The sequence below is a fragment of the Balaenoptera physalus genome (assembly GCF_965194825.1).
Source record: "Balaenoptera physalus genome assembly, chromosome: X".
Lineage (NCBI taxonomy): Eukaryota > Metazoa > Chordata > Mammalia > Artiodactyla > Balaenopteridae > Balaenoptera > Balaenoptera physalus.
Window position 1 is genome coordinate 67120282 of NC_138903.1, and position 24998 is coordinate 67145279.

At 34.7% G+C, this 24998-nt stretch overlaps 1 protein-coding gene across 6 annotated transcripts in view; it reads right to left on the reverse strand.

Moving 5' to 3' along the window:
- Positions 1–24998, reverse strand: part of ATRX (ATRX chromatin remodeler) — a 242716-nt gene that overhangs the window by 128491 nt on the left and 89227 nt on the right. For all 6 annotated transcript variants that reach the window (XM_082447341.1, XM_082447346.1, XM_082447343.1 and 3 more), the window contains 3 exons: positions 9198–9331; positions 8566–8742; positions 2925–3018 (listed from right to left, as the gene is read on the reverse strand). In XM_082447341.1, the coding sequence (XP_082303467.1) occupies positions 2925–3018; positions 8566–8742; positions 9198–9331 (405 nt within the window). The remainder of the gene's footprint in view (positions 1–2924; positions 3019–8565; positions 8743–9197; positions 9332–24998) is intronic.

A 24998-nucleotide genomic window follows, 5' to 3' on the forward strand; every position in this document is an offset into this window, starting at 1 on the left:
AAGTCAATCCCTATCAAATTACCAATGTCATTTTTCACAGAACTAGAACAAAAAAATGTTTTTAACTTGTATGGAGACACAAAAGACCCTGAATAGCCAAAGCAATCCTGAGAAAGAAAAACAAAGCTGGAGGAATCAGGCTCCTTGACTTCAGACTATACTACAAAGCTAGAGTAATCAAAACAGTATGGTACTGGCACACAAACAGAAATATTAATCATTTGAACAGGATACAAAGCCCAGAAATAAACCCACGCACCTATGGTCAATTAATCTACAACAAAGGAGGCAAAAATATACAATGGAGAAAAGACAATCTCTTCAATAAGTGGTGCTGGGAAAACCAGACAGTTACATGTAAAAGAATGAAATTACAACATTCTATAACACCATACACAAAAATAAACTCAAAATGGATTAAAGACCTAAATGTAAGATCAGATACTATAAAACTCTTAGAGAAAAACATAGGCAGAACACTCTTCAACATAACTTGTAGCAATATCTTTTCAGATCCATCTCCTAGAAGAATGAAAATAAAACCAAAATAAACAAATGGGATCTAATTAAACCTAAAAGCTTTTGCATAGTGAAGGAAACCACAAACAAAAGGAGAAGATAACCCACAGAATGAGAGAAAATATTTGCAAACAATGCGACCGACAAGGAATTAAACTCCAAAATATACAAATAGCTCATGCAGCGCAATAACAACAACAAAAAATCCCAATCAAAAATATGGGCAGAAGATCTAAATAGACATTTTTCCAAAGAAGACATACAGATGGCCAAAAAGCACATGAAAAGATGCTCATCATCGCTAATTATTAGAGAAATGCAAATCAAAACTACAATGAGGTACCACCTCACACCATTCAGAATGGCCATCATTAAAAAGTCCACAAATAATAAATGCTGGAGAGGGTGTGCAGAAAAGGGAACTGTTACACTGTTGGTGGGAATGTAAATTGGTGCAGCCACTATGGAAAACAGTATGGAGTGTCCTCAAAAAACTAAAATTAGAGTTACCATATGATCCAGCAATTCCACTCCTGGGCATATACAGACAAAACTATAATTCAAAAAGATACATGCACCCCTATGTTCCTAGCAGCACTATTTACCATAGCCAAGACATGGAAACAACCTAAAATGTCCATCTACAGATGAATGGATAAAGATGTGGTGTGTGTGTGTACATACACACACACACACATATACATACATACATACACACACACAATGGAATATTACCCAGTCATCAAAAAAGTGAAATAATGCCATTTGCAGCAACTTGGATGGACCTAGATTTTACCATACTAAGCGAAGTAAGTCAGAAAGAGAAAGACAAATACCATATGATATCCCTTATATGTGGAATCTAGAATAGGACACAAATGAACATATCTATGAAACAGAAACAGACTCACAGACGTAGAGAACAGATTTGTGGCTGCCAAGGGGGAGTGAGGGGGTGAAGGAGGGAAGGACTGGGAGTTTGCAATTAGTAGACGCAAACTATTATATATAGGATGGATAAACAACAAGGTCCTACTTGAACTATATTCAAGTTCCACAGGGAACTATATTCAATATCCTGTGATAAACCATAATGGAAAATAATATGAAAAAGAATATAAATATGTATAACTGAATCAGTTTGCTATATAGCAGAAATTAACACAACATTGTAAATCAACTATACTTCAATAAAATATTTTTTAAAAAGGAATAAAGTACTGAAACAAGCTACAGCCCTGGATAAACAATGAAAACATTATGCTAACTGAAAAAATCCATTCATAAAAAAGACACATATTTACGAATCTATTCATATGAAATGTTCAGAATAAGTAAATCCATACACAAATAGATTAGTTTTTGCCAGGGGATGAGAAGCAGGAAGAACGGAAAATGACAGCTAAGGGGTACAGGATTTCTTTCTGGGATGATGAAAATGTTCTGAAATTAGACAGTGGTAGTAGATGCACAACTTTGTGAATATTCTAAAACTCCCTGTATTCTACTCTTTAAAATAGTGAATTTTGTGTTATGTGAATTCCATCTCAGTGCCTTCAAAATTCTCATTGTATCCTATTGTTATTTTATATTTCCCTGAAGTACAGTATGTTACTATACTCCAGGCACAACCTGGTATTAATCTAAAACAACCTCAAATGTTTTAAAATTTACAAGTGCAAACAGCTATGTAGATATACATATACACACTCACACAAACACAAATTGATAAGTTGATAGAAGTATCATATTATTCTGGAGGAAATAAAAAATTTCTTAGAATGGTTATTATTATCTAAAATACTATGCTAAGAAGGAAGCAAAATTTTAAATAACTTGTAATCTAGATCAGTAGCTATGTGTATTGAGAGAACAAACACATCTTAATTACTATAATACTAGTAGTGCTACAAAGAGCAATAATTAGCATTCACGGAGCACTTACTAATTACCAAACAGGCACTATTATAAGTCCTTTACATGCACCATCTCATTTAATGCCCACAATAATCAATAAGGTAAATAATAATGTAATCCCCCATTTTACAGATGAGGAAACTGAAGCACAGAGTATTCATACAAACAGGAAGTAGTAAAGCCAGGAGTTAGAGTGAGGTAGTTTGTCTACAGAGCCTCTTACCTACTACAACTTCTCACCACAACAACAAAAAATTACAGTTAAGAGTGTTTTTGCACACTGAAAGTCCACCTAATTTAAAACCTACAATTCAAGTATATATAGTATGTTTATACATACTATTTTTAAATTAATAATTTTAATAATTAGTTTCAAATCAAAATGTTAAATATTTTACTTTATTAGTAACAGCAAACTTTCTACAAATAATTTGAAGCATGGTTATTCAGATTAATTCCTAAAATTTTAGAAAATACTATATATTTACCGTGTTCTCGGCCGTTGTTCATCTTCAGATTCACTAACTTCTTCACTAACTCCTGATTCCTGAAAATCAGAATCTTCAGAATCTTCACTGCTCACTTGAATAAAAATATATATTAAAAGTTATTAAATACTTCCCAACAGAAATGCAATTTGTCAATAACTTCACATTAAAACTTAGAGTATTATGAGAATAATATCTGTAGTACATATTATAACATATAGATTAGACCAGTTAATGACACAAATGGTATTTATAAAAAATCCAAGTGAAATCCAACTATGGTTATAAAATTATGATTCTACATTAAAATATAAGTATTAAAATGAGAAACTGCCTGTCAATAAAAGAATTCTGGCTATTTAAAACAAGCAAAGTAGGCTGGCCAAGGTGGAATAAGGGCGATTACAGACCCTCTGCCATTTATGACAACTAAAAACTATAGACAGAATACATAAAATAACAACCTAAGGACTGTGAAAAGGAAACAAGAGCAGGCAGACTAGGGACTGAAATCAAAACCTGAATAATGATCCCCATAAAATTGTGGAGGGATGTGAATGTCATGTGTTTTATTTTTTCCTCCTTTCTTTCCTGGTTTTGACAGGAAGGCCGGCTGAATTCCAAAACTATGCAGAGGGTGCTGACAGCAAAACTCTGGGAGGACTGCATTTCTAGCCACAGCACTGGGAAAAGGAGCAGAGCCCTGCATATCACAAGAATATAAGGTGAATTCCCAATTTTATTTTTTCTCTCCAAAATTTTATTTTTCTATACCAAAACTGCCACTAAGACACAGGCATCTGAAACCCCAGGAGAATACCCATATCTTTCTGACCAGAGGAAGCCAGGCAGGGAAAATATAAGATGAGCCTGCCCACAAGGATGCAGAGGCAAAGAATATACAAATCAATTTTCACTGCAAAGTAAAGGAGCTGTTACAGTGGAGGATTACTGGACTGAATGTCAATATTATGACATAGTATGAGTGTGTTCCATGTTTGGTAATTGCAATCATTGTTGCTTTTGTTGTGGTCATCCATGTACAATGCTTGGTGTCAGTCTATTTATCTCTTGTAAAAATAAAATACAGTGTGTGTGTGTGAAAAAAAAAAAAAGAAAATTAAAATAAGAATCATTTGAAAAAAAAAAGATGAGCCTGGACTATCTTGTGGTGCCAGAAAGTAAAGCAGTGCTCAAAAAATGATGGGGATATATTCAAAGGACACAGGATCCAACTTGAAAAGCTCCCAATAAGCAAAGCTGGAACAAGCTGAGCAACAAAATGAACAACTGGATTATAACTCATAGAATAAAATAAATATCTATTTATAAGTCCATATTAACATAAGCAATGCAATAAATAAATAAACAGGGGGAAACAACTCTTCATAGAAGTAATGAAAGAAACTGAAAATCACCACTTAAACATACATCACAGTAAAAACTGCTCAGGCAGTTGGATGCTAAAATTAGTGGGCATAAGTATGATGAGAAACAGGATATTTGCATTGTCTCAAAGTATCTCCCCACAAGATATTAAATATGAACAGAAAAATAGTGTTTTTTTTACAGTGGAAAAATCCAGCAGACACCAACTTAAGCAACTTAAATCAGGTTAGCATTACCAGTAATAAGACATATTGTCATCATACACCCTTGGTACGATACACTGAGAAAGATTCAATAACACTTTTTTGGTACTGTTGTCAAAATGCCTAATAACCTAAATCTAACCATGAGAAAACACTAGACAAATACATATAGATGGACAGTCTAGAAAATAACTGATAATAGACTTCAAAAGCGTCAAGGTCATAAAAGAAAAGACAAAGGAACTGTCACAGATTGGAGTAGATTAAGGAGACAACTGAATGCAATGTGGGATCCTAGAATGGATTCTAAAGTGGTAAAAGAACATCAGTGGGAAAAATAATGATAACCAAATAAAATCTACAGTTTACATCAGAGGTCAGAGGTCTGACGGTAAGTATTTTCAACTTTGTAGGCTATATGGTCTCTGTTGCAACCACTCATCTCTACTCAACGTTGCCACTGTAAACACATGAAAGCAGTAACTGAATAAGTATAACAGTGCCCCAATAAACCTTTACTTATAAAAAAAGGCAGAAGGTCAGATTTAGCCTACAGGTATAGTCTGTCAAACCCTGGTTGAACTAATAGTATTTCATCAATGTTAATTTCCTGGTTTTGATTGTTGTGCTGTAATAAGTATAAGGTATTAAATTAGGGAAGCTGGGTGAAGGGTATATAGGAACTCCACACTATTTTTGTGACATTTCTATAAATCTAAAATTATTTCAAAATAAAATATTTTTAGAATATCATGAGCTGACCTCAGAATCAAAGGTCTATTCTATCTAAAAAAAACATAGGCAAGCATAAATAATATAAAGACTTGCTTTGGGAGAAGAGGGGAATGAGGAATTATTGTTTAGTGAGTTTCAGCTTGGGATGATGAAAGAATTCTGGAGGCAGATAGTGTTGATGGTTGCACAACAATGTGAATATATTAATGCCACTGAATTACTTCAAAAACTTAAAAATGGTTAAAATTTTATGTTATGTATATTTTACCACAATAAAAAAAAACAATAGTAAAAAAGAACTGCTAAGCAACTGGGAATTTGGGAGAACACAGGTGTCCACATGCACGCACAAACTTATCCTGTAATAAATACAATTTTAAGTCTAGTACTCATTTTTCATCAAACATTTTATTTTGAAAATTTTCAAACCTACCAAAAGCTTTAAAGAATTTTTGAATGTATCCCTTCTCCTAAATTCACTTACTGTTAAGTTTAGCACATTTGCTTTATCTCTCTCTAAACATACACACTCCCTTTTTTGCACTGAACCATTTGAAATTAAGTGCTGATATCATGACAGTTAACCCTTAAGCATAAGGACACTGTCCTACATAACTAAATACCATTATAATGCATGAGAAAAATAACATCAATTTTAATATCATCTACTATAAAGGCAATAACTACACTTTTGAAATTATCACCAAAATAACTTTTATAACTTTTTTCAAATTTAGGTGAAAATTAAAATCCACATGCTACACTTGATTTAATATTATAATTCAGCTATTAGCTTTTGATTTCTCCCCCTTGCCCAACATTAAGTTTCCAGACAATACAGGGACACCAGAGTTTGCAAAACTTGGAAAATCATGCAACTCCAAATGTAGTATCAATCACTATGATCATAACCTACATTAGAAAAATTAATATGATGGGGTTTTAGTTTACTCCCTTCTATACAAACGAACCAAAAAAAAAAAAAAACAGCTGGGTAATAAGTTACCCACAGAAGAGGACAATGGAAACACAGGTCACAGAAAACTTGGGTTTCAATAAAGCATTTCAAATGTATTTGGCCCACTAAAGGACTCTATATTCCTGAGCTAAGCCTCAGAGGCAAAATCAGTATTTCTCCTTTTGTTGAAGATGCACAGGAAATCATGTTGTTATGTAATATGCTAAATCACTCAGTTCCTTTATAGAATCTGAAAGACCGGCTTGTGGTCAGGCTGCAAAGAAATTTATGAGAAAAGCATTCACAAAATGAGGTACTATTATTTATTTGTTTACATGAAAATATCCATGAAATATTAAGTATATGTGTGGGTGGGGGGGGTACCTTCCTCCTCTTCTTTAATGGATAGCTGCTGCTCTTTAGCCCTTTAAATGTTCAGGATTCCAAGATTCGTTCCTTAGCCCTCTATTTGCACAACATTACAGCTCCACTGGGTAATCTCACTATTACACATATACCAGAACAACCACACTTGACACCAACTATGGCAATATCCTTCAAATGGATTCAAAGCCTTCAGTCTCACAGAATAACAGGCAACTAATCTGAACGTATTACAACCTTGGTTGAAAGCTTTCAATGGAAAAAATGAGTGGTTGTGCTGAAGTTGTGATTCTTGAGTGCTGGTAACGAATGTCCTGTGTCTTGAGGTGCCATACATGTCCATCAAGCTATCCACTTATGAAATGCACACTTTTCTGTATATATACCTTAAATAAAACGTTTTTTAAAAAGTGGTGGCACTCCTCTGTGACTACACTAAAAACAAATTGTACACTGTAAACTGGTAAACTGTATGGTTTGTGAATTATGTCTCAATATAGCTATGATATAAAAATAATTTTTAAAATTAAAAAAAATTTTTAAACCTTTCAATGGCTCTCCATCCTATAGAGCCTACTATACTTCTCAGACACTTCCAAAAATGCTTTCTTATTCCTAGTGGCAAAGAAGAGTTAATCTGCCCGACAGGAATTGGGTAGTAAAGTCTTCAGTATCTGCCCCAAAGAAGAAAAAGCTTTCTTTAATCTTCTTGTTAGCCGAAATTCTCAGGAAAACTTCACATTTAATTGCTCAATATATGTGATTACTTAATATAAGAATGCTCTCCGCCAACTCTCAAGTAAAATGAACACACCAAAGAGATGTACCATGTTTACTCTATAGCCTGATATACCCATGAGTCCACTGCCAAGTACTTCAGTTTGAGAAACACAGGCTTACAAAGGTCTCTAGTATCTGGTCTCTGTCTTATTGGCCCAGCCTAATTTCCTGCTGTTCTTTTCCCTACTCCCTCCTATACTCCAGCTATACCACATTAATTGCATCCCCTCCACCATGTGCTAAACAATTTGCAGAGGCTTTTAAAATTTTTTCCCTGCTTGTATTATAAATCTTCACAACACATCTACCTGCTCCCCATTTAGAACTTGATCTGCTGGGTGAAACTCTTCATCTTTGTGAAGTCTTCTCTGGTGATAACCCCTAGCCCCCAGGAAGCTAAAGAAATCCTCTCAGTGCCACACTTTACAATACCTCTGCTATACAAGACAACCCTCATGGTACTATAATTTCTTATAATATTAATGTTAATAATTCTTACTAAACCAATGACTGCCAAACCTGGCTACATATAAAAATCATATCAGAGATGCTCTTAAAACATATGGATACATAGGTCCCACCACCACCAATTATGCTGTAATTGGCTTGGGGTGGAGCCCTGCCATAGGTATATTTTTAAATCCAAGTTATCTGCATGTGTAGTCAGGTTGAAAACCATCACATAAGACAATGATTTCCTTATTCATTTTGTATCCTCGATGTTTACCATGACGCTGGAAACATGTAAGTAACTCAATGCAGAAGGACTCAGACTTTTAATGTAATAAAAATTTAATCTGGCTAAAGTTTTACATATAAACTTGCATAAATCTATCCAAATTAATTGTATGTTCTATCTTTCCTCATTATTTCTTCCTGCACTTACAGGCAGTCTTATATTTTCTACATAACTTTAATGCATATTTTATTTATTGTCATATTTCTTTGTCTTTTTAATCTAAATGTATATGACTACTAAAGGTCAAAAATAGTCTTTGTGTCATCTCTCAAGTTTCTGGGTTACCTTCCCACTCTAAATTCTTTATTTCACTCTCAGAATAGTTGTTGTCAGTGTGCTGATACTCACCTAATATAGGTGGACAATTGTTGGAGCCAATATACTTAAATTTCACAACTATATTTAGTTTATAAAACCAGTATGTTCCTTGTTATCAGAATTAAAATGTCTTACCCTTCCTTCTATTTCTGCCTTTGGCTTCTTTGTGCTCTTTAGGCTTCGTCTTTTTTTCTTCTCCAGATTCTCCATCACTCACAGTCAGCTTGTGCCTCAAAAGCCTATGTCTGTATCTCGGCTTCTTAGATTCTTCAGAATCTGAATCTGATTCAGAATTGACTTGATTTTTTGCTTCTAAATGGAGAAAACAAATCAGTAAAACCTTCAGCCTTTTTTCCTTTAAAATGTTGTAAAACTACATATTTTTTTTGTTGACAATTATCATGATTTATGGAACTGATCAGAGCTGTGTACTTATCTGGGTTGCATTGGTGATAACAGGCTATCTCATACATCAAACTTGATCTATTACTATTATTAAATATTGATTAAATATCACCAGTATACATTTATAGATTTTTTTAAAAGGTAAAAAATATTTTCCTTTAAAAATCATCTGTTTATTGGCAGTAACTGACAAAACTTGCACAATTATTACCAGATATTCAAACGGAGTAAAGGTAGTAAAGTTTTCAACATTTTAATAAACTTCAAATGCATGTGTTAAGAGATTTCATGGTCAGACAGTCTTCAAAGCCTGAATTGGTCAAATAATTATGACATCCTATACTTCTCTTTGGGGAGCTCACCCTCATCTCCAGGGTTTTCTTCATTGTGTTTTCCAGTTCTTTTTTTCCCTTCTTCTGATTCATCATCTGAAGATCCATCCTCATCGGAGGAAAGATTGGCTTTAATTTCTTCTAAAAGCATCTTCTTGGCAATTCTTGAGTAAAAAGACAATAAAAACTGTATATTTGGTGGTGAAGTGTAACAAATTAAAAACAAAAAGAATTATGTGTATCAAAATAGAAATAAATGTGTCAATAGATTTTTTATTATAAAGAAAAGTCTACCAAAACCATATTTTAACCTAAACTACCAACCAAAATTTTTGAAAATGCTCTTAGCACTGATTTTCTCCCAGTTCTATACAATTCTGCAATATAGTGAAAAATCTCAGGGACATTTCTACTAACTATTTTGACCAATTCCAACTTCATGCTGGATAACTTTCCAATCCTACACTTGCTCTGCTGCCACCATCCAACAACTACAATATCAAGACAGGCCCACAAAAGTAAATCAATTCATTCAGACAAATGGCATTCCAACACTAAACTCCACATGAGAGGATTTATTCAACAGCAAAACATATTCTTAGAAAGTCAGTGTGTAATAAACCACTTTATTGTGAAACAGTACCTCAAACTAGTGGATAATACTTTGGTCCTTAAATTTCAATTTACTTCATAAATTCTTCTAACCAAATGAAAGAATACAACACATAAGTACTGAAGCAATCAAAAATCCCTAATAATATTCAAACTAGGGCAGAGAAGGAGCAAGAGTGCTATTAACCACATACATAGTTAAAAGAACAAAAATTACCATAAATGAGTTTCCACTTTCCAAAGAAGTAGATAGTGCATTAGCCTCAAACATATCAAAATTTGTCAAGATGCTCCTCAAAGACCAATTTGCTAATGAAAAAATCAACTGCTAAAAGCATGAGAAAATAATTCTTTAATACCATCTTATGTTAAAATAAAATATATTCCTAAAAAATCTCCATGTTTGCACTAAAGGAAGACATCTGAAAGTGTAAGATAAAAGCAGTTTTTGTGCAAGATGAGGTGTTTTGCACCTTTTGATATAAATTCATAAATCACAATAACAAAGGAATACCTTACAGAAAGGCTCAAAAGTTGACATGATTCTTGGTTTTCCATGAACTAACTTCTATGTGGATAAACATCTACTCTGCAATCAAGAATGACTCTAGCTCAGTCAAAAACTTGCAGCTGGAATTATGGAACTTTTGTTATTTTTGGATTTGAAACTCCTCTTTTTACTTCTTAACATGCACTCACGTTTAAATCAAGAATACATTCAATGGTAGGATATGTTAATGCATGTTAATGCCTTCTTAACTTTGATACATTGTTCATTGCTATTTATACTCAAAGATATATAGCAAAGGCACCTAAACAGACTGAAGCAAACAAAATAGCTAATCACTTCCATAAATGCTTATTATATGCCCTTTGGTACTTCCCCCCTAACCAGATAGATAAGGAATATTTAGACAACGTAGAGGGTTACCAATTGCAAGAGGAAACCACAGATGAGTTAGCTTTTCTGAGGGTTTCCAACCTGACTAGCTAAAATTAGATCACTCCAATTTAAATCCTACTGGAGTTGGGGACTTCCCTGGTGTTCCAGCGGTTGGGACTTCGCCTTCCAATGCAGGGAGTGCGGGTTCGATCCCTGGTCGGGGAGCTAAGATCCCACATGCCTCATGGACAAAAAAAACAAAACATAAAACAGAGGCAATAATGTAACAAATTCAATAAAAGACTTTAATAATGGTCCACATCAAAAAAATTTAAAAATTAAAAAAAAACCCTACTGGAGTTGAGCAATAAAGTCTTCGTTGCTCTTAAACTTCTACATCAGTGGTTTGCTGACTTCGGTTGCACACAGTAAACATTTTAAAAATGGGGACTAATATAGGGTTGCCAACTTTTCATTTTGTCAAGAAAAAAAATTTAAACCCAAATATCATTTACTTTTATCATTTTATAAAATAAAAAATAAACAAACACACCCTCCACAAATTAGGAAACAGTTTCAAAATAAAGGGTGGTTCTTTAAGTTTATTAAAAGCATCTTTCTGGAAAAACTCTAAAATCATCTTTAATACACACCACATTATCATTTCCCATGAACAAGGAAGAACTTTCTCAAGCCAATTTGAGTAAAACCACTGTTTTGGAATGAATAAATGTGTGTGTGTGCTCGGGTGTGCATATAATGTGAAGCACTGGATAATAGGTTACAAATAGAAAAACATAGTTTACTTGCAGTTACAAGATCTTATATACCCATTTGGGTGGTACAATAATAGCCAACAAAAATACAATTATTAATTTAGCTACTCTAAAGTTTAGTTCAATCACCTGATTTCAGTTTGTATTTACAAGTTCAAAAAATGTCTTAAATTCCGTATAATCTGTAGAGACTTGGTTGTTAACTTTAACAAACCACATAATATTTCTTCTTTCAAATTCTAGACTCCTAATATGCCTACTAAACGGAAAGTCAAAATATGTAAACCTACAAATACTAAAGTTCTAGACTGTCATGAAGAAGAACTATGAAATATATAAAACAATAAGATTCTATACCAACTAAAAATAATCACATAAGTCATGGAAAATAAAATGAGATCCACATAATGAAGAATTACTTGATTTTTCAACAACCTTCAGTAAGACCATAATATATAGAACAATCACAGATACTTTAGAAGCAAAAAAATTTACAAACTTCAGAGAATGCTCATTTTTCTCCAAACTGACAGTTACACAGAGTGATAGAGACTCCCTAAGCTTTACCTCACTAAGATGTTTTAAATTTGCCCTCTAACACCTTTTGAGCAAAGGAAAGCCTAATGTATAGCCGTATACATTAAGCCCCAAAAATAATAATAAAGTTAAATTATTTTGCATAAATTATGGCTGATGGCTCATGTCCAATATGTCAAAGACCTACTGTATCACACACCTAGCCTATCGCATAGCTGACACCTCAAAGTTAGAACTTAATTTGAAGGACCTAAGTAAGGGCTGAGGCTGACCTTCAACCTGAGTATTCAGCAAACATGTTGAGGTGAGATGTGTCCCATCTACAAAGCCTGCTGTGAGATGCTTTAAGGGAAACTCCACTACCTTAACTCTTGAGTCACAGGCCACAGAGACTTCAAGGACATCATCACTTGAGAACCAGCTGAGGCTGGCAAAGCATCATTTTGGAGGCCTCGGCTGGACCCGTGCTGGTATGCATGTGATGGATGTATAGTCATGATCCCTAGTTGATTCTGTTTGCTCAGAAGTCTCCTTTCTTGAGGCTTTCCAGGACGTTTCTGAGAAAATCATCCAAGCAACAAGGTACTGCCCCTGGAATCTCAATGCTCAACATTACATCTTGGGGCAGGTGTAGCATCCAAAGCAGTCACGACTCTATCAGAAGCATTAGAGGCACAGGCTGTGCCACTCTGTGGCAGAAAACCTGGACAGAGCCGGAAGTAATGGAGCCACTCCTCCATTTTCCTGAAAGGGAGGGAAGGGAGAGGGGAAGAAAGCAAAACAATATGGGAGGGAGGGTAAAAACCCACAAACAAACAATGAACTGGTGCATGAAAGAATAAATAAAAGAACCGCAAAACTCGAACAAGCTAAGTCTTCTAAATCACATAATGAATACCAAGATAAGATAATGCCTTATTACACCTTCCACCTTCATCTACTAAAATAAAGCAAAAATAAAATAAGGAATGAGCCCAACAATGCAAAGACAAACAAGCAATCAGAGAGAGAGAGAGAAAGAGCCAAGAAAGCCTTTAGTAATTCTGATCCTATCTAGAAAGGAAATCAGTAATGACTCTTGTTTAAGCACTCAAACAGGAAAAGAAAGTAAACTGCCTCTTGCTGGTAGGTAAATCAATAATTCTAAACACTGAGTTTCTAAGAAAGGAGTGATCAAGAGAATAATCTCTTGCACCAGGGAATTGTAGAGAAACAGCCATTATAAAAGCAACAAAATGTTAGAGCTAGAAGAAGGGATCTTAGAGTCCAATTCTGTCATTTTACAGATGAGGAAACAGGCTTAGAGAGGGGAAATGACTTGGCCAAAGAAACAAAGCTAGTTAGTGGCAAAGCCAGGAGTAGTACCTAAGATCCTGAATCCCAATCTGCTACTAATTTTACTATGCCAGTGCTATATTCTCTACTCATTCACTACTACTGTGCTAATAAGTGCTTGGGGCAATACACCAAGGTCACATTCTTAAAGTTATCTGTATTTCACTGATTTAGAAATGAAAGAATTCAAGTTTTGATTTAAAAAAAAATTTTTTTTTGAAAGAGTTCTAAACATCTTTCGTCCAGTATGCACCATCTCTAAAATGTACTGACAGGCCATCTTGAATACATCCTACAATCTACTGCTTTATCTTTTAAGAGGTTCTGAAAACAGGCTTGAAGAAAATTGCTAAATGAAAAATACATTTTTAGAAGGCCAAAATACTGCACATCCATACACAAAAGTGACAAAATTTTAAATTGTTTTTTTACATTCTGTGCACAATATCACAATAGAATAGTTAAAACAGAGAATTCTGAATAAGATTATAAGTTTCGAGATAAAAAAAACAACTAAGTAAATGTAGTACTAAAACATCATACCATATATAAAAGGTTGATATGTAAAACAATTCAAATGACTATAGTCCAAAAAATGTTGAATATTTTTTGTGAGGAACACACATTCTTCTAGTAGGGAAGGAGGCTTTGTTTTAACAAATGTTACGTACTTCAGGTTGAGAATAAAAAATAAAACATTTCGGGGACTTCCCTGGTGGTCCAGTGGTTAAGACTCTGCACTCCCAATGCAGGGGGCACGGGTTCAATCTCTGGTCAGGGAACTAAGATCCCACATGCCACACAGCACAGCAAAAAAAAAAAATTCACAGAATTACAATGGAATTCCTCATCTTCAAAATCTGTATTAGTGTTTTTTTAACTCCTTGGTTCAAAATTAGTATCTTTTTTTTTTTCACGGCGCTACTCAGCTTGCGGGATCAAACCTGGGCCTCCTGCAGGGGAAGCATGAAGTCCTAACCACTGGACCACCAAGAAATTCCCCAAAATTAGTATCTTGATATAAACCTTTCTATGAAAAACTATAACCAAGGCATAATGATCTGCACCTAAAGATAGTGCTATTCATGAGATAATGATGAAGTCACTAAATAACCAAAAAGCTGAACAACAGTATGAAACTATTTTTTAAGTCACATGTTCTACAATGTTTGCAGTTAATGAAAAACATCACTGTTTTCTGAAAATTAATATCAAATAACTTTTTAAAAAAAATCTTAGGAGTAGAAAAATAAAAGCTGTATGAAATTAAGAACCCACAGTTTATTAACAATTTATACATGGGCTCAAATTACAAAATGTGTATTCCCAGATTTTATGTAAAAATCTAAGCCAGCTTTAGAGGAAATTTTAACAAGAAAAAATTTATTAACATTGATATAAATTTAGAAAATTTGATCATACTAAAGATCATACTAAATAGTTCAATATTTTTATACCTGAAAAGTAAAAACAAAGACTTATGTGTCTCAATTCTATTTTTAAAATTCAAAGTAAAAGACAAAGACGATATAGTCAGAAAAATAAACCTTTTCTGCTAACACTAGAAAAATCCAAACTCTCCTTTTGCAGGGGGTGCTTCTTCTCATTATCTAAAAGTCCCATTACAATATCACCAAAGAATAGAGAACAGGAACGGAAGGCTGAACATAATATTTTTATCTTAAGCAGAGAGATCACCACTAATGACCATATTTCTTTCCTTGCTGGGAATTCTAGCATAAAAAAGAGAGCTGGTGGCAACTGTAACCAGTTTAGATATCTACAAATAGATCCTATCCAGTGGCTAGACACCTGTATTATACTTGACTTACAATACTTACCTGCACTGTAAAGAAAAAGTAAATTGAAAAAGAATTACCTTAAAATTGCCAGACATTTAAAACCCTTACTCAAACATGAAACAAGTAAAATACTCATTTAAAATGCTACCTTTGTTTTTCAAGCCCAATAAAGGAGAACTAAAGCAATTCTGCTAACCAAATAGGACCACCACGAAAAAAAATTCACAGAAAAAAATTATTCCAGATTTAGCAAATTTGTATAGAGAACAGATAAAGACAAGTATAGAAGATGAACATTTGGAAAAGTGTTTAAAATAGAAACCAAAGTCATGTGTCAAAGGAACGTGAGATATACTCATGCCATTAATCTTTGCTGAAATCAGGTAAACAATCATCAAATATCTTTATTAGCATGAACAATATCCAGGAATCATTAATCACTTCCAAAAATATGCTGGATTAACAGCACAGAGCTTGCATCAAAAGAATACCTACACCGAGCTAGTAGGGAAAAAAAATAATCATTTGTATGTTTTCCAGTCTGAAAAGCAAAGTATTACCAAATGATAAAATACTTGGAAAATTTGAAGGCTACAGTGTAGTCCCACAATAATGAAGCAGAACTTCTATCAACGATGGGTAATTTCTTTAAGCAATCTCCAAATCAAATTTTGCTTCAATGAAAAAAAAATTATTTAGCCCCACTGAGAGAGAAATTATGAGAAAAATTATGCAGTATTAGTAGACCCAACTAAGCATTTTTCAACTATAAAGTAAATATATGTATGTGTGTGGCAGGAGAGGGTATCCATATAAAAACCTCAGCTTTTAAACAAAATTGGGATTAAAAAAAAAGAATGCTGATTTAGAAAAAAATCTAGCAATCTAGTTTTTTCCTCTTAAAAGCTCAGTTTTAAATATTTTCCAAGCCCTGTAAAAAATACAAATAAAGAATATTCTGAAAATTATTCTTTTTTGGGAGGAATGGATTCTTCAGTGACTGTTTTAGTATGCAACCCCTAAAGAAAAGCCTGGTTTAATAATCCTCAACACTATCACTGTTGAACTTGAATACACTACCATCTTATGACTGAGGCTAATTCACAGTGCAGGTATTAAAATATAGGACATTAAATATCCTTTCAATGAAAGAACCAATTTAAAATATAACTAACAGGTATCTGAAAGGCAACATTAACATAATGGCACATTCGAATAAATGACTTTAAAATTACGTGTATAATTTAAATAACCTGATAAACTTTAATATTATTATTCTCCCTTTCAAAGAGTACATAAAGTCTAAGCTATAAAATTTGAAGTAAATTCTCAGTTATACAAAATTGAAAGTATAGTTAGTCTACTATTTAATTTTTTCTAAAAAGCTCAGTCAAAAAATCATAAAAGTTCACCTGTTATTCAACCTATAATTTTTGTCTGTTTATTAAATAAATGCAATTAAATAGAAATTACAAGTTAGACCACTCTATCTCACAACAGCATACATTTACTTTCAAATATGAATGATACTACATAATAGTACACTAAAATAACAGAAACTTATTTATTCACACCTACTAAACTATTCAGGACATGACTAAGTTCTTTAAATGACCTCAAAAGCTATTATAACTTTAAAACAGAAAAGATAAATAATAGTGAAATCTGTTGTAAAACTTTCACACACATATATAAGTAAATATGTCATAAATAAGTACATATGTTTTGGGAATTATTACTTCCTCAATTTTAGAAATATCGAAACTTCTTTGGATACAAACTAGCCTACATATCTTGGTTCTATCAAATTCTTTCAACTCTCATGAAAAGATGGATTATAATTAAAATTAAATGCTTGACCACCCTGCTGAGAAAGGGGAGATGTTATGCTGGACTCAGCCAGCACCCTGGGAGACTCACCTAGCACTGTCTTGGAAAGTGGAGGGAAGTTAAATAGAAGGTGACTATTTAAGGTACGTCTTAACAGGGTGAAAAGTTGTCCAGGTAGAGTAATCAGTAGGAACTGACCTGAACACACAAGCAATCGTAGAGTTTAAGAAGTGGAGGGAAGATTAGGTCAGGTGCTACTAGATGAGAGGAGAGAGGAGGACGGTGTGGAGATGAAGACAGAATAGAGCAGGGATGTGTTAGAAGGAGAGACCTTATAATAGTACATCAGTCCTGGCTGTGTATAAAAGTCCTATCTTTTGGATTTCACAGGCCAGTTTTTAAAAAAAAAACGGGGGGGGGAGAGGAGAAGATGGCGGAATAGTAAGACGCAGAGATCACCTTCCTCCCAACAGATACATCAGAAATACATCTACACGTGGAACTGCTCCTATAGAACACCCACTGAATGCTGGCAGAAGACCTCAGACCTCCCAAAAGGCAAGAAACTCCCCACGTACCTGGGTAGGGCAAAAGAAAAAAGAAAAAACAGAGACAAAAGAATAGGGACGGGACCTGCACCAGTGGGAGGGAGCTGTGAAGGAGGAAAGGTTTCCACACACTAGGAAGCCCCTTCCCGGGCGGAGACTGCGGGTGGTGGAGGCGGGGAGCATTGGAGCCACGGAGGAGAGCACAGCCACAGGGGTGCGGAGGGCAAAGCAGAGAGGTTCCCGCACAGAGGAGCAGTGCCGACCAGCACTCACCAGCCCGAGAGGCTTCTCTGCTCACCCGTCAGGGTGGGCGGGGCTAGAAGCTGAACCCCGGGAGTGTGTGCAAACAAAGAAGAGAAAGGGAAATTTCTCCCAGCAGCCTCAGAAGCAGCAGATTAAAGCTCCACAATCAACTTGTACCCTGCATCTGTGGAATACCTGAATAGACAACGAATCACCCCAAATTGAGGAGGTGGACTTTGGGAGAAATATATATATTTTTTTCCCTTTTCCTCTTTTTGTGAGTGTATATGTGTATGCTTCTGTGTGAGATTTTGTCTTTATAGCTTTGCTTTCACCATTTGTCCGAGGGTTCTGTCCATCCCTGTTTTTTTTATTTTTATTTTTTTTTACTTAAAAAAATTTTTTTATTAATTATTTTTTATTTTTTATTTTAATAACTTTATTTTTTTATCTTTATTTTATTTTATTTTATCCTCTTTCTTTCTTTCTTTCTATTTTTTCTCCCTTTTATTCTGAGCCGTGTGGATGAAAGGCTCTTGGTGCTCTAGCCAGGCATCAGGGCTGTGCCTCTGCGGTGAGAGAGCCAACTTCAGGACACTGGTCCACAAGAGACCACCCAGCTCCGCATAATACCAAACGGCGAAAATCTCCCAGAGATCTCCATCTCAACACCAAGACCCAGCTTCACTCAATGACCAGCAAGCTACAGTGCTGGACAACCTATGCCAAACAACTAGCAAGGCAGGAACACAGCCCCATCCATTAGCAGAGAGGCTGCCTAGAATCATAATAAGGCCACAGACACCCCAAAACACACCACTAGACATGGACCTGCCCACCAGAAAGACAAGATCCAGCCTCATCCACCAGAACACAGGCACTAGTCCCCTCCACCAGGAAGCCTATACAACCCACTGAACCAACCTTAGCCACTGGGGACAGATACCAAAAACAACGGGAACTACGAACCTGCAGCCTGTGAAAAGGAGACCCCAAACACAGTAAGATAAGCAAAATGAGAAGAGAGAAAAACACACAGCAGATGAAGGAGCAGAGTCAAAATACATCAGACCTAACAAATGAAGAGGAAATAGGTAGTCTACCTGAAAAAGAATTCAGAATAATGATAGTAAGGATGATCCAAAATCTTGGAAATAGAATAGACAAAATGCAGGAAACATTTAACAGGGACCTAGAAGAACTAAAGAGGAAACAAGCAACGATGAACAACACAATAAATGAAATTAAAAATACTCTAGAAGGGATCATAGCAGAATACCTGAGGCAGAAGAACGGATAAGTGACCTGGAAGATAAAATAGTGGAAATTACTGCAGAGCAGAATAAAGAAAAACGAATGAAAAGAACTGAGGACAGTCTCAGAAACCTCTGGGACAACAATAAATGCACCAACATTCAAATTATAGGGGAACCAGAAGAAGAAGAGAAAAAGAAAGGGACTGAGAAAATATTTGAAGAGATTATAGTTGAAAATTTCCCTAATATGGGAAAGGAAATAGTTAATCAAGTCCTGGAAGCACGGAGAGTCCCATACAGGATAAATCCAAGGAGAAACACACCAAGACACATATTAATCACACTATCAAAAATTAAATATAAAGAAAATATATTAAAAGCAGCAAGGGAAAAACAACAAATGACACACGAGGGCATCCCCATAAGGTTAACAGCTGATCTTTCAGCAGAAACTCTGCAAGCCAGAAGGGAGTGGCAGGACATATTTAAAGTGATGAAGGAGAAAAACCTACAACCAAGATTACTCTAACCAGCAAGGATCTCATTCAGATTTGATGGAGAAAGTAAAACCTTTATAGACAAGCAAAAGCTGAGAGAGTTCAGCACCAACAAACCAGCTTTACAACAAATGCTAAAGGAACTTCTCTAGGCAAGAAACACAAGAGAAGGAAAACACCTACAATAACAAACCCAAAGCATTTAGGAAAATGGGAATAGGAACATATATATCGACAATTACCTCAAATGTAAATGGATTAAATGCTTCCACCAAAAGACACAGACTGGCTGAATGGATACAAAAACAAGACCCATATATATGCTGTCTACAAGACACCCACTTCAGACCTAGGGACACATACAGACTGAAAGTGAGGGGATGGAAAAAGATATTCCATGCAAATGGAAATCAAAAGAAAGCTGGAGTAGCAGTTCTCATATCAGACAAAATACACTTTAAAATAAAGACTATTACAAGACACAAAGAAGGACACTATATAATGATCAAGGGATCGATCCAAGAAGAAGATATAACAATTGTAAATATTTATGCACCCAACATAGGAGCACCTCAATACATAAGGCAAATACTAACAGCCATAAAAGGGGAAATTGACAGTAACACAATCATAGTAGGGGACTTTAACACCCCACTTTCATCAATGGACAGATCATCCAAAATGAAAATAAATAAGGAAACACAAGCTTTAAATGATACATTAAACAAGATGGACTTCATTGATATTTATAGGACATTCCACCCAGAAACAACAGAATACACACTTTTCTCCAGTGCTCATGGAACATTCTGCAGGATAGATCATATCTTCGGTCACAAATCAAGCCTTGGTAAATTTAAGAAAATTGAAATTGTATCAAGTATCTTTTTCGACCACAACGCTATGAGGCTAGATATCAATTACAGGAAAAGATCTGTAAAAAATACAAACACATGGAGGCTAAAAAATAAAATACTTAATAACCAAGTGATCACTGAAGAAATCAAAGGGGAAATCAAAAAATACGTAGAAACAAATGACAATGGAGACACGACGGCCCAAAACCTATGGGATGCAGCAAAAGCAGTTCTAAGAGGGAAGTTTATAGCAATACAATCCTACCTTAAGAAACAGGAAACATCTCAAAATAAACAAGCTAACCTTGCACCTAAAGCAATCAGAGAAAGAAGAACAAAAAAACCCCAAAGTTAGCAGAAGGAAAGAAATCATAAAGATCAGATCAGAAATAAATGAAAAAGAAATGAAGGAAACGATAGCGAAGATCAATAAAACTAAAAGCTGATTCTTTGAGAAGATAAACAAAATTTATAAACCATTAGCCAGACTCATCAAGAAAAAAACGGAGAAGACTCAAATCAATAGAATTAGAAATGAAAAAGGAGAAGTAACAACTGACACTGCAGAAATACAAACGATCATGAGAGATTACTACTAGCAACTCTATGCCAATAAAATGGACAACTTGGAAGAAATGGACAAATTCTTAGAAATGCACAACCTGCCGAAACTGAACCAGGAAGAAATAGAAAATATGAACAGACCAATCACAAGCACTGAAATTGAAACTGTGATTAAAAATCTTCCAACAAACAAAAGTCCAGGACCAGATGGCTTTACAGGCGAATTCTATCAAACATTTAGAGAAGAGATAACACCTATCCTTCTCAAACTCTTCCAAAATATTGCAGAGAGAGGAACACTCCCCAACTCATTCTACGAGGCCACCATCACCCTGATACCAAAACCAGACAAAGATGTCACAAAGAAAGAAAACTATAGGCCAATATCACTGATGAACATAGATGCAAAAATCCTCAACAAAATACTAGCAAACAGAATCCAGCAGCACATTAAAAGGATCGTACACCATGATCAAGTGGGGTTTATTCCAGGAATGCAAGGATTCTTCAGTATACACAAATCAATCAATGTGATACACCATACTAACAAACTGAAGGAGAAAAACCATATGATCATCTCAATAGATGCAGAGAAAGCTTTCGACAAAATTCAACACCCATTTATGATAAAAACCCTCCAGAAAGTAGGCATAGAGGGAACTTTCCTCAACATAATAGAGGCCATATATGACAAAACCACAGCCAACATCGTCCTCACTGGTGAAAAACTGAAACCATTTCCAGTAAGATCAGGAACTAGACAAGGTTGCCCACTCTCACCACTATTATTCAACATAGTTTTGGAAGTTTTAGCCACAGCAATCAGAGAAGAAAAACAAATAAAAGGAATCCAAATCAGAAAAGAAGAAGCAAAGTTGTCACTGTTTGCAGATGGCATGATACTATACATAGAGAATCCTAAAGATGCCACCAGAAAACTACTAGAGCTAATCAATGAACCTGGTAAAGTAGCAGGGTACAAAATTAATGCACAGAAATCTCTGGCACTCCTATACACTAATGATGAAAAATCTGAAATGAAATTAAGAAAACACTCCCATTTACCATTGCAACAAAAAGAATAAAATATCTAGGAATAAACCTACCTAAGGAGACAAAAGACCTGTATGCAGAAAATTATAAGACACTGATGAAAGAAATTAAAGATGATACAAATAGAAGGAGAGATATACCATGTTCTTGGATTGGAAGAATCAACATTGTGAAAATGACTCTACTACCCAAAGCAATCTACAGATTCAATGCAATCCCTATCAAACTACCACTGGCATTTTTCACAGAACTAGAACAAAAAATTTCACAATTTCTATGGAAACACAAAAGACCCCGAATAGCCAAAGCAATCTTGAGAGAGAAAAATGGAGCGGCAGGAATCAGGCTCCCTGACTTCAGACTATACTACAAAGCTACAGTAATCAAGACAGTATGGTACTGGCACAAAAACAGAAATAAAGATGAAGGGAACAGGATAGAAAGCCCAGAGATAAACCCACGCACATATGGTCACATTATCTTTGATAAAGGAGGCAAGAATATACAGTGGAGAAAAGACAGCCTCTTCAATAAGTGGTGCTGGGAAAACTAGACAGGTACATGTAAAAGTATGAAATTAGAACAGTCCCTAACACCATACACAAAAATAAACTCAAAATGGATTAAAGACCTAAATGTAAGGCCAGACACTATCAAACTCTTAGAGGAAAACATAGGCAGAACACTCTATGACATAAATCACAGCAAGATCCTTTTTGACCCAGCTCCTAGAGAAACGGAAATAAAAACAAAAATAAACAAATGGGACCTAATGAAACTTAAAAGCTTTTGCACAGCAAAGGAAACCATAAACAAGACCAAAAGACAACCCTTAGAGTGGGAGAAAACATTTGCAAATGAAGCAACTGACAAAGGATTAATCTCCAAGATTTACAAGCAGCTCATGCAGCTCAATAACAAAAAACATACAACCCAATCCAAAAATGGGCAAAAGACCTAAATAGACATTTCTCCAAAGAAGATATACAGATTGCCAACAAATACATGAAAGAATGCTCAACATCATTAATCATTAGAGAAATGCAAATCAAAACTACAATGAGATATCATCTCACACCAATCAGAATGGCCATCATCAAAAAATCTAGAAACAATAAATGCTGGAGAGGGTGTGGAGAAAAGGGAACCCTCTTGCACTGTTGGTGGGAATGTAAATTGATACAGCCACTGTGCAGAACAGTATGGAGGTTCCTTAAAAAACTAAAAATAGAACTACCCTACGACCCAGCAGTCCCACTACTGGGCATATACCCTGAGAAAACCATAATTCAAAAAGAGTCATGTACCACAATGTTCATTGCAGCTCTATTTACAATAGCCAGGACATGGAAGCAACCTATGTGTCCATCATCAGATGAATGGATAAAGAAGATGTGGCACATATACAGAATGGAATATTACTCAGTCATAAAAAGAAATGAAATTGAGTTATTTGTAGTGAGGTGGATGGACCTAGAGTCTGTCATACAGAGTGAAGTAAGTCAGAAAGAGGAAAACAAATACTGTATGCTAACATATATATATGGAATCTTAAAAAAAAAAAAAAGGTCATGAAGAACCTAGTGGCAAGACGGGAATAAAGACACAGACCTACTAGAGAATGGACTTGAGGATATGGGGAGGGGGAAGGGTAAGTTGTGACAAAGTGAAAGAATGTCATGGACATATATACACTACCAAATGTAAAGTAGATAGCTAGTGAGAAGCAACCACATAGCACAGGGAGATCATCTCTGTGCTTTGTGACCACCTAGAGGGGTGGGATAAGGTGGGAGGGAGGGAGATGCAAGAGGGAAGAGATATGGGAACATATGTATATGTACAACTGATTCACTTTGTTATAAAGCAGAAATTAACACACCATTGTGAAGCAATTATACTCCAATAAAGATGTTAAAAAAATAATAAAATAAAAATAAAATTCACACAGTGATCATTTCTAGAGGTAGGAATTTAGGGTACTTTTATTTTTTTCTTTTCTATTTTTCTAAATTCCCCATAATGAACATGTTATGTTTTTATTATTAGGAAATAAATCATTTTAAATCTGGAGGAAAAAAAAAAAAGCTTGCTTGGTCAAGCTGTTTATCTTGTTAAATAGGGACATTTACAAAAAAATACCAACTATGAGCATCATAATTTTATGATGCTAATGACATTTAATCCCAACACTAGTAGAATAAATAATCAGAATAAAGGATATTGGTTTAAAATGGATCATTTAGATTTACATAAAAAAAAAATTAAATGCTTGAACAAGAAAAAAGTTTTACAGAAATTTATTGCATCCAAATAGTTAACCATTTGCATTAATACACTATTTACCTCTCCATAAACATTAACACTGAAAATGTATTACAATACTGCTAAAAAGGCAAAGCATATGAAATTTATACACAATTTATACACAATTACACAATTGTGTACAAATTTATACACAATTACAATATGCTGTCTACCAAAATACATCCTACTCAAAAATGTGAAAGGTAAAAATAATTCCAAGACTTTATCATGATCTGAAAACAAATTTTTGAAAGTTGCTTAGTGCATATTCAAATATGCTCAAGTACGCTGTCTATACCAAAATAATTCAAGAAGGTATTTGTATCCCCATCATTAGATAACCCATGGGTACTAGATACCTCATTGGTATATTGGATATGAAAGAAGTTATTAATGGCATATTTTATAAAAGCACATTAAACTGAATATAAAGAAAAACATGCTCAAGGTAAAATTCAATTCTTCTCAAAAATACTCAACAGGGTTGTATTTTTTTTTTTTAACAGGGTTGTATTTTTTAATCACAAATGCAAGATGGAATTAAAGATACCTTTCAATAAAATAATTGCCAGTTACAGAGAGATATGATCAAGTAACTTAAAAGATAAAAATGATATTTATATTTTGACAAGCTCTAACACAAAAAATTACCATAACTTAATGACACTCATTTGGTGTTTAAATATGAAATTAAGATTCATAAGTCATAAGTAAATTAGGATATAGCATGT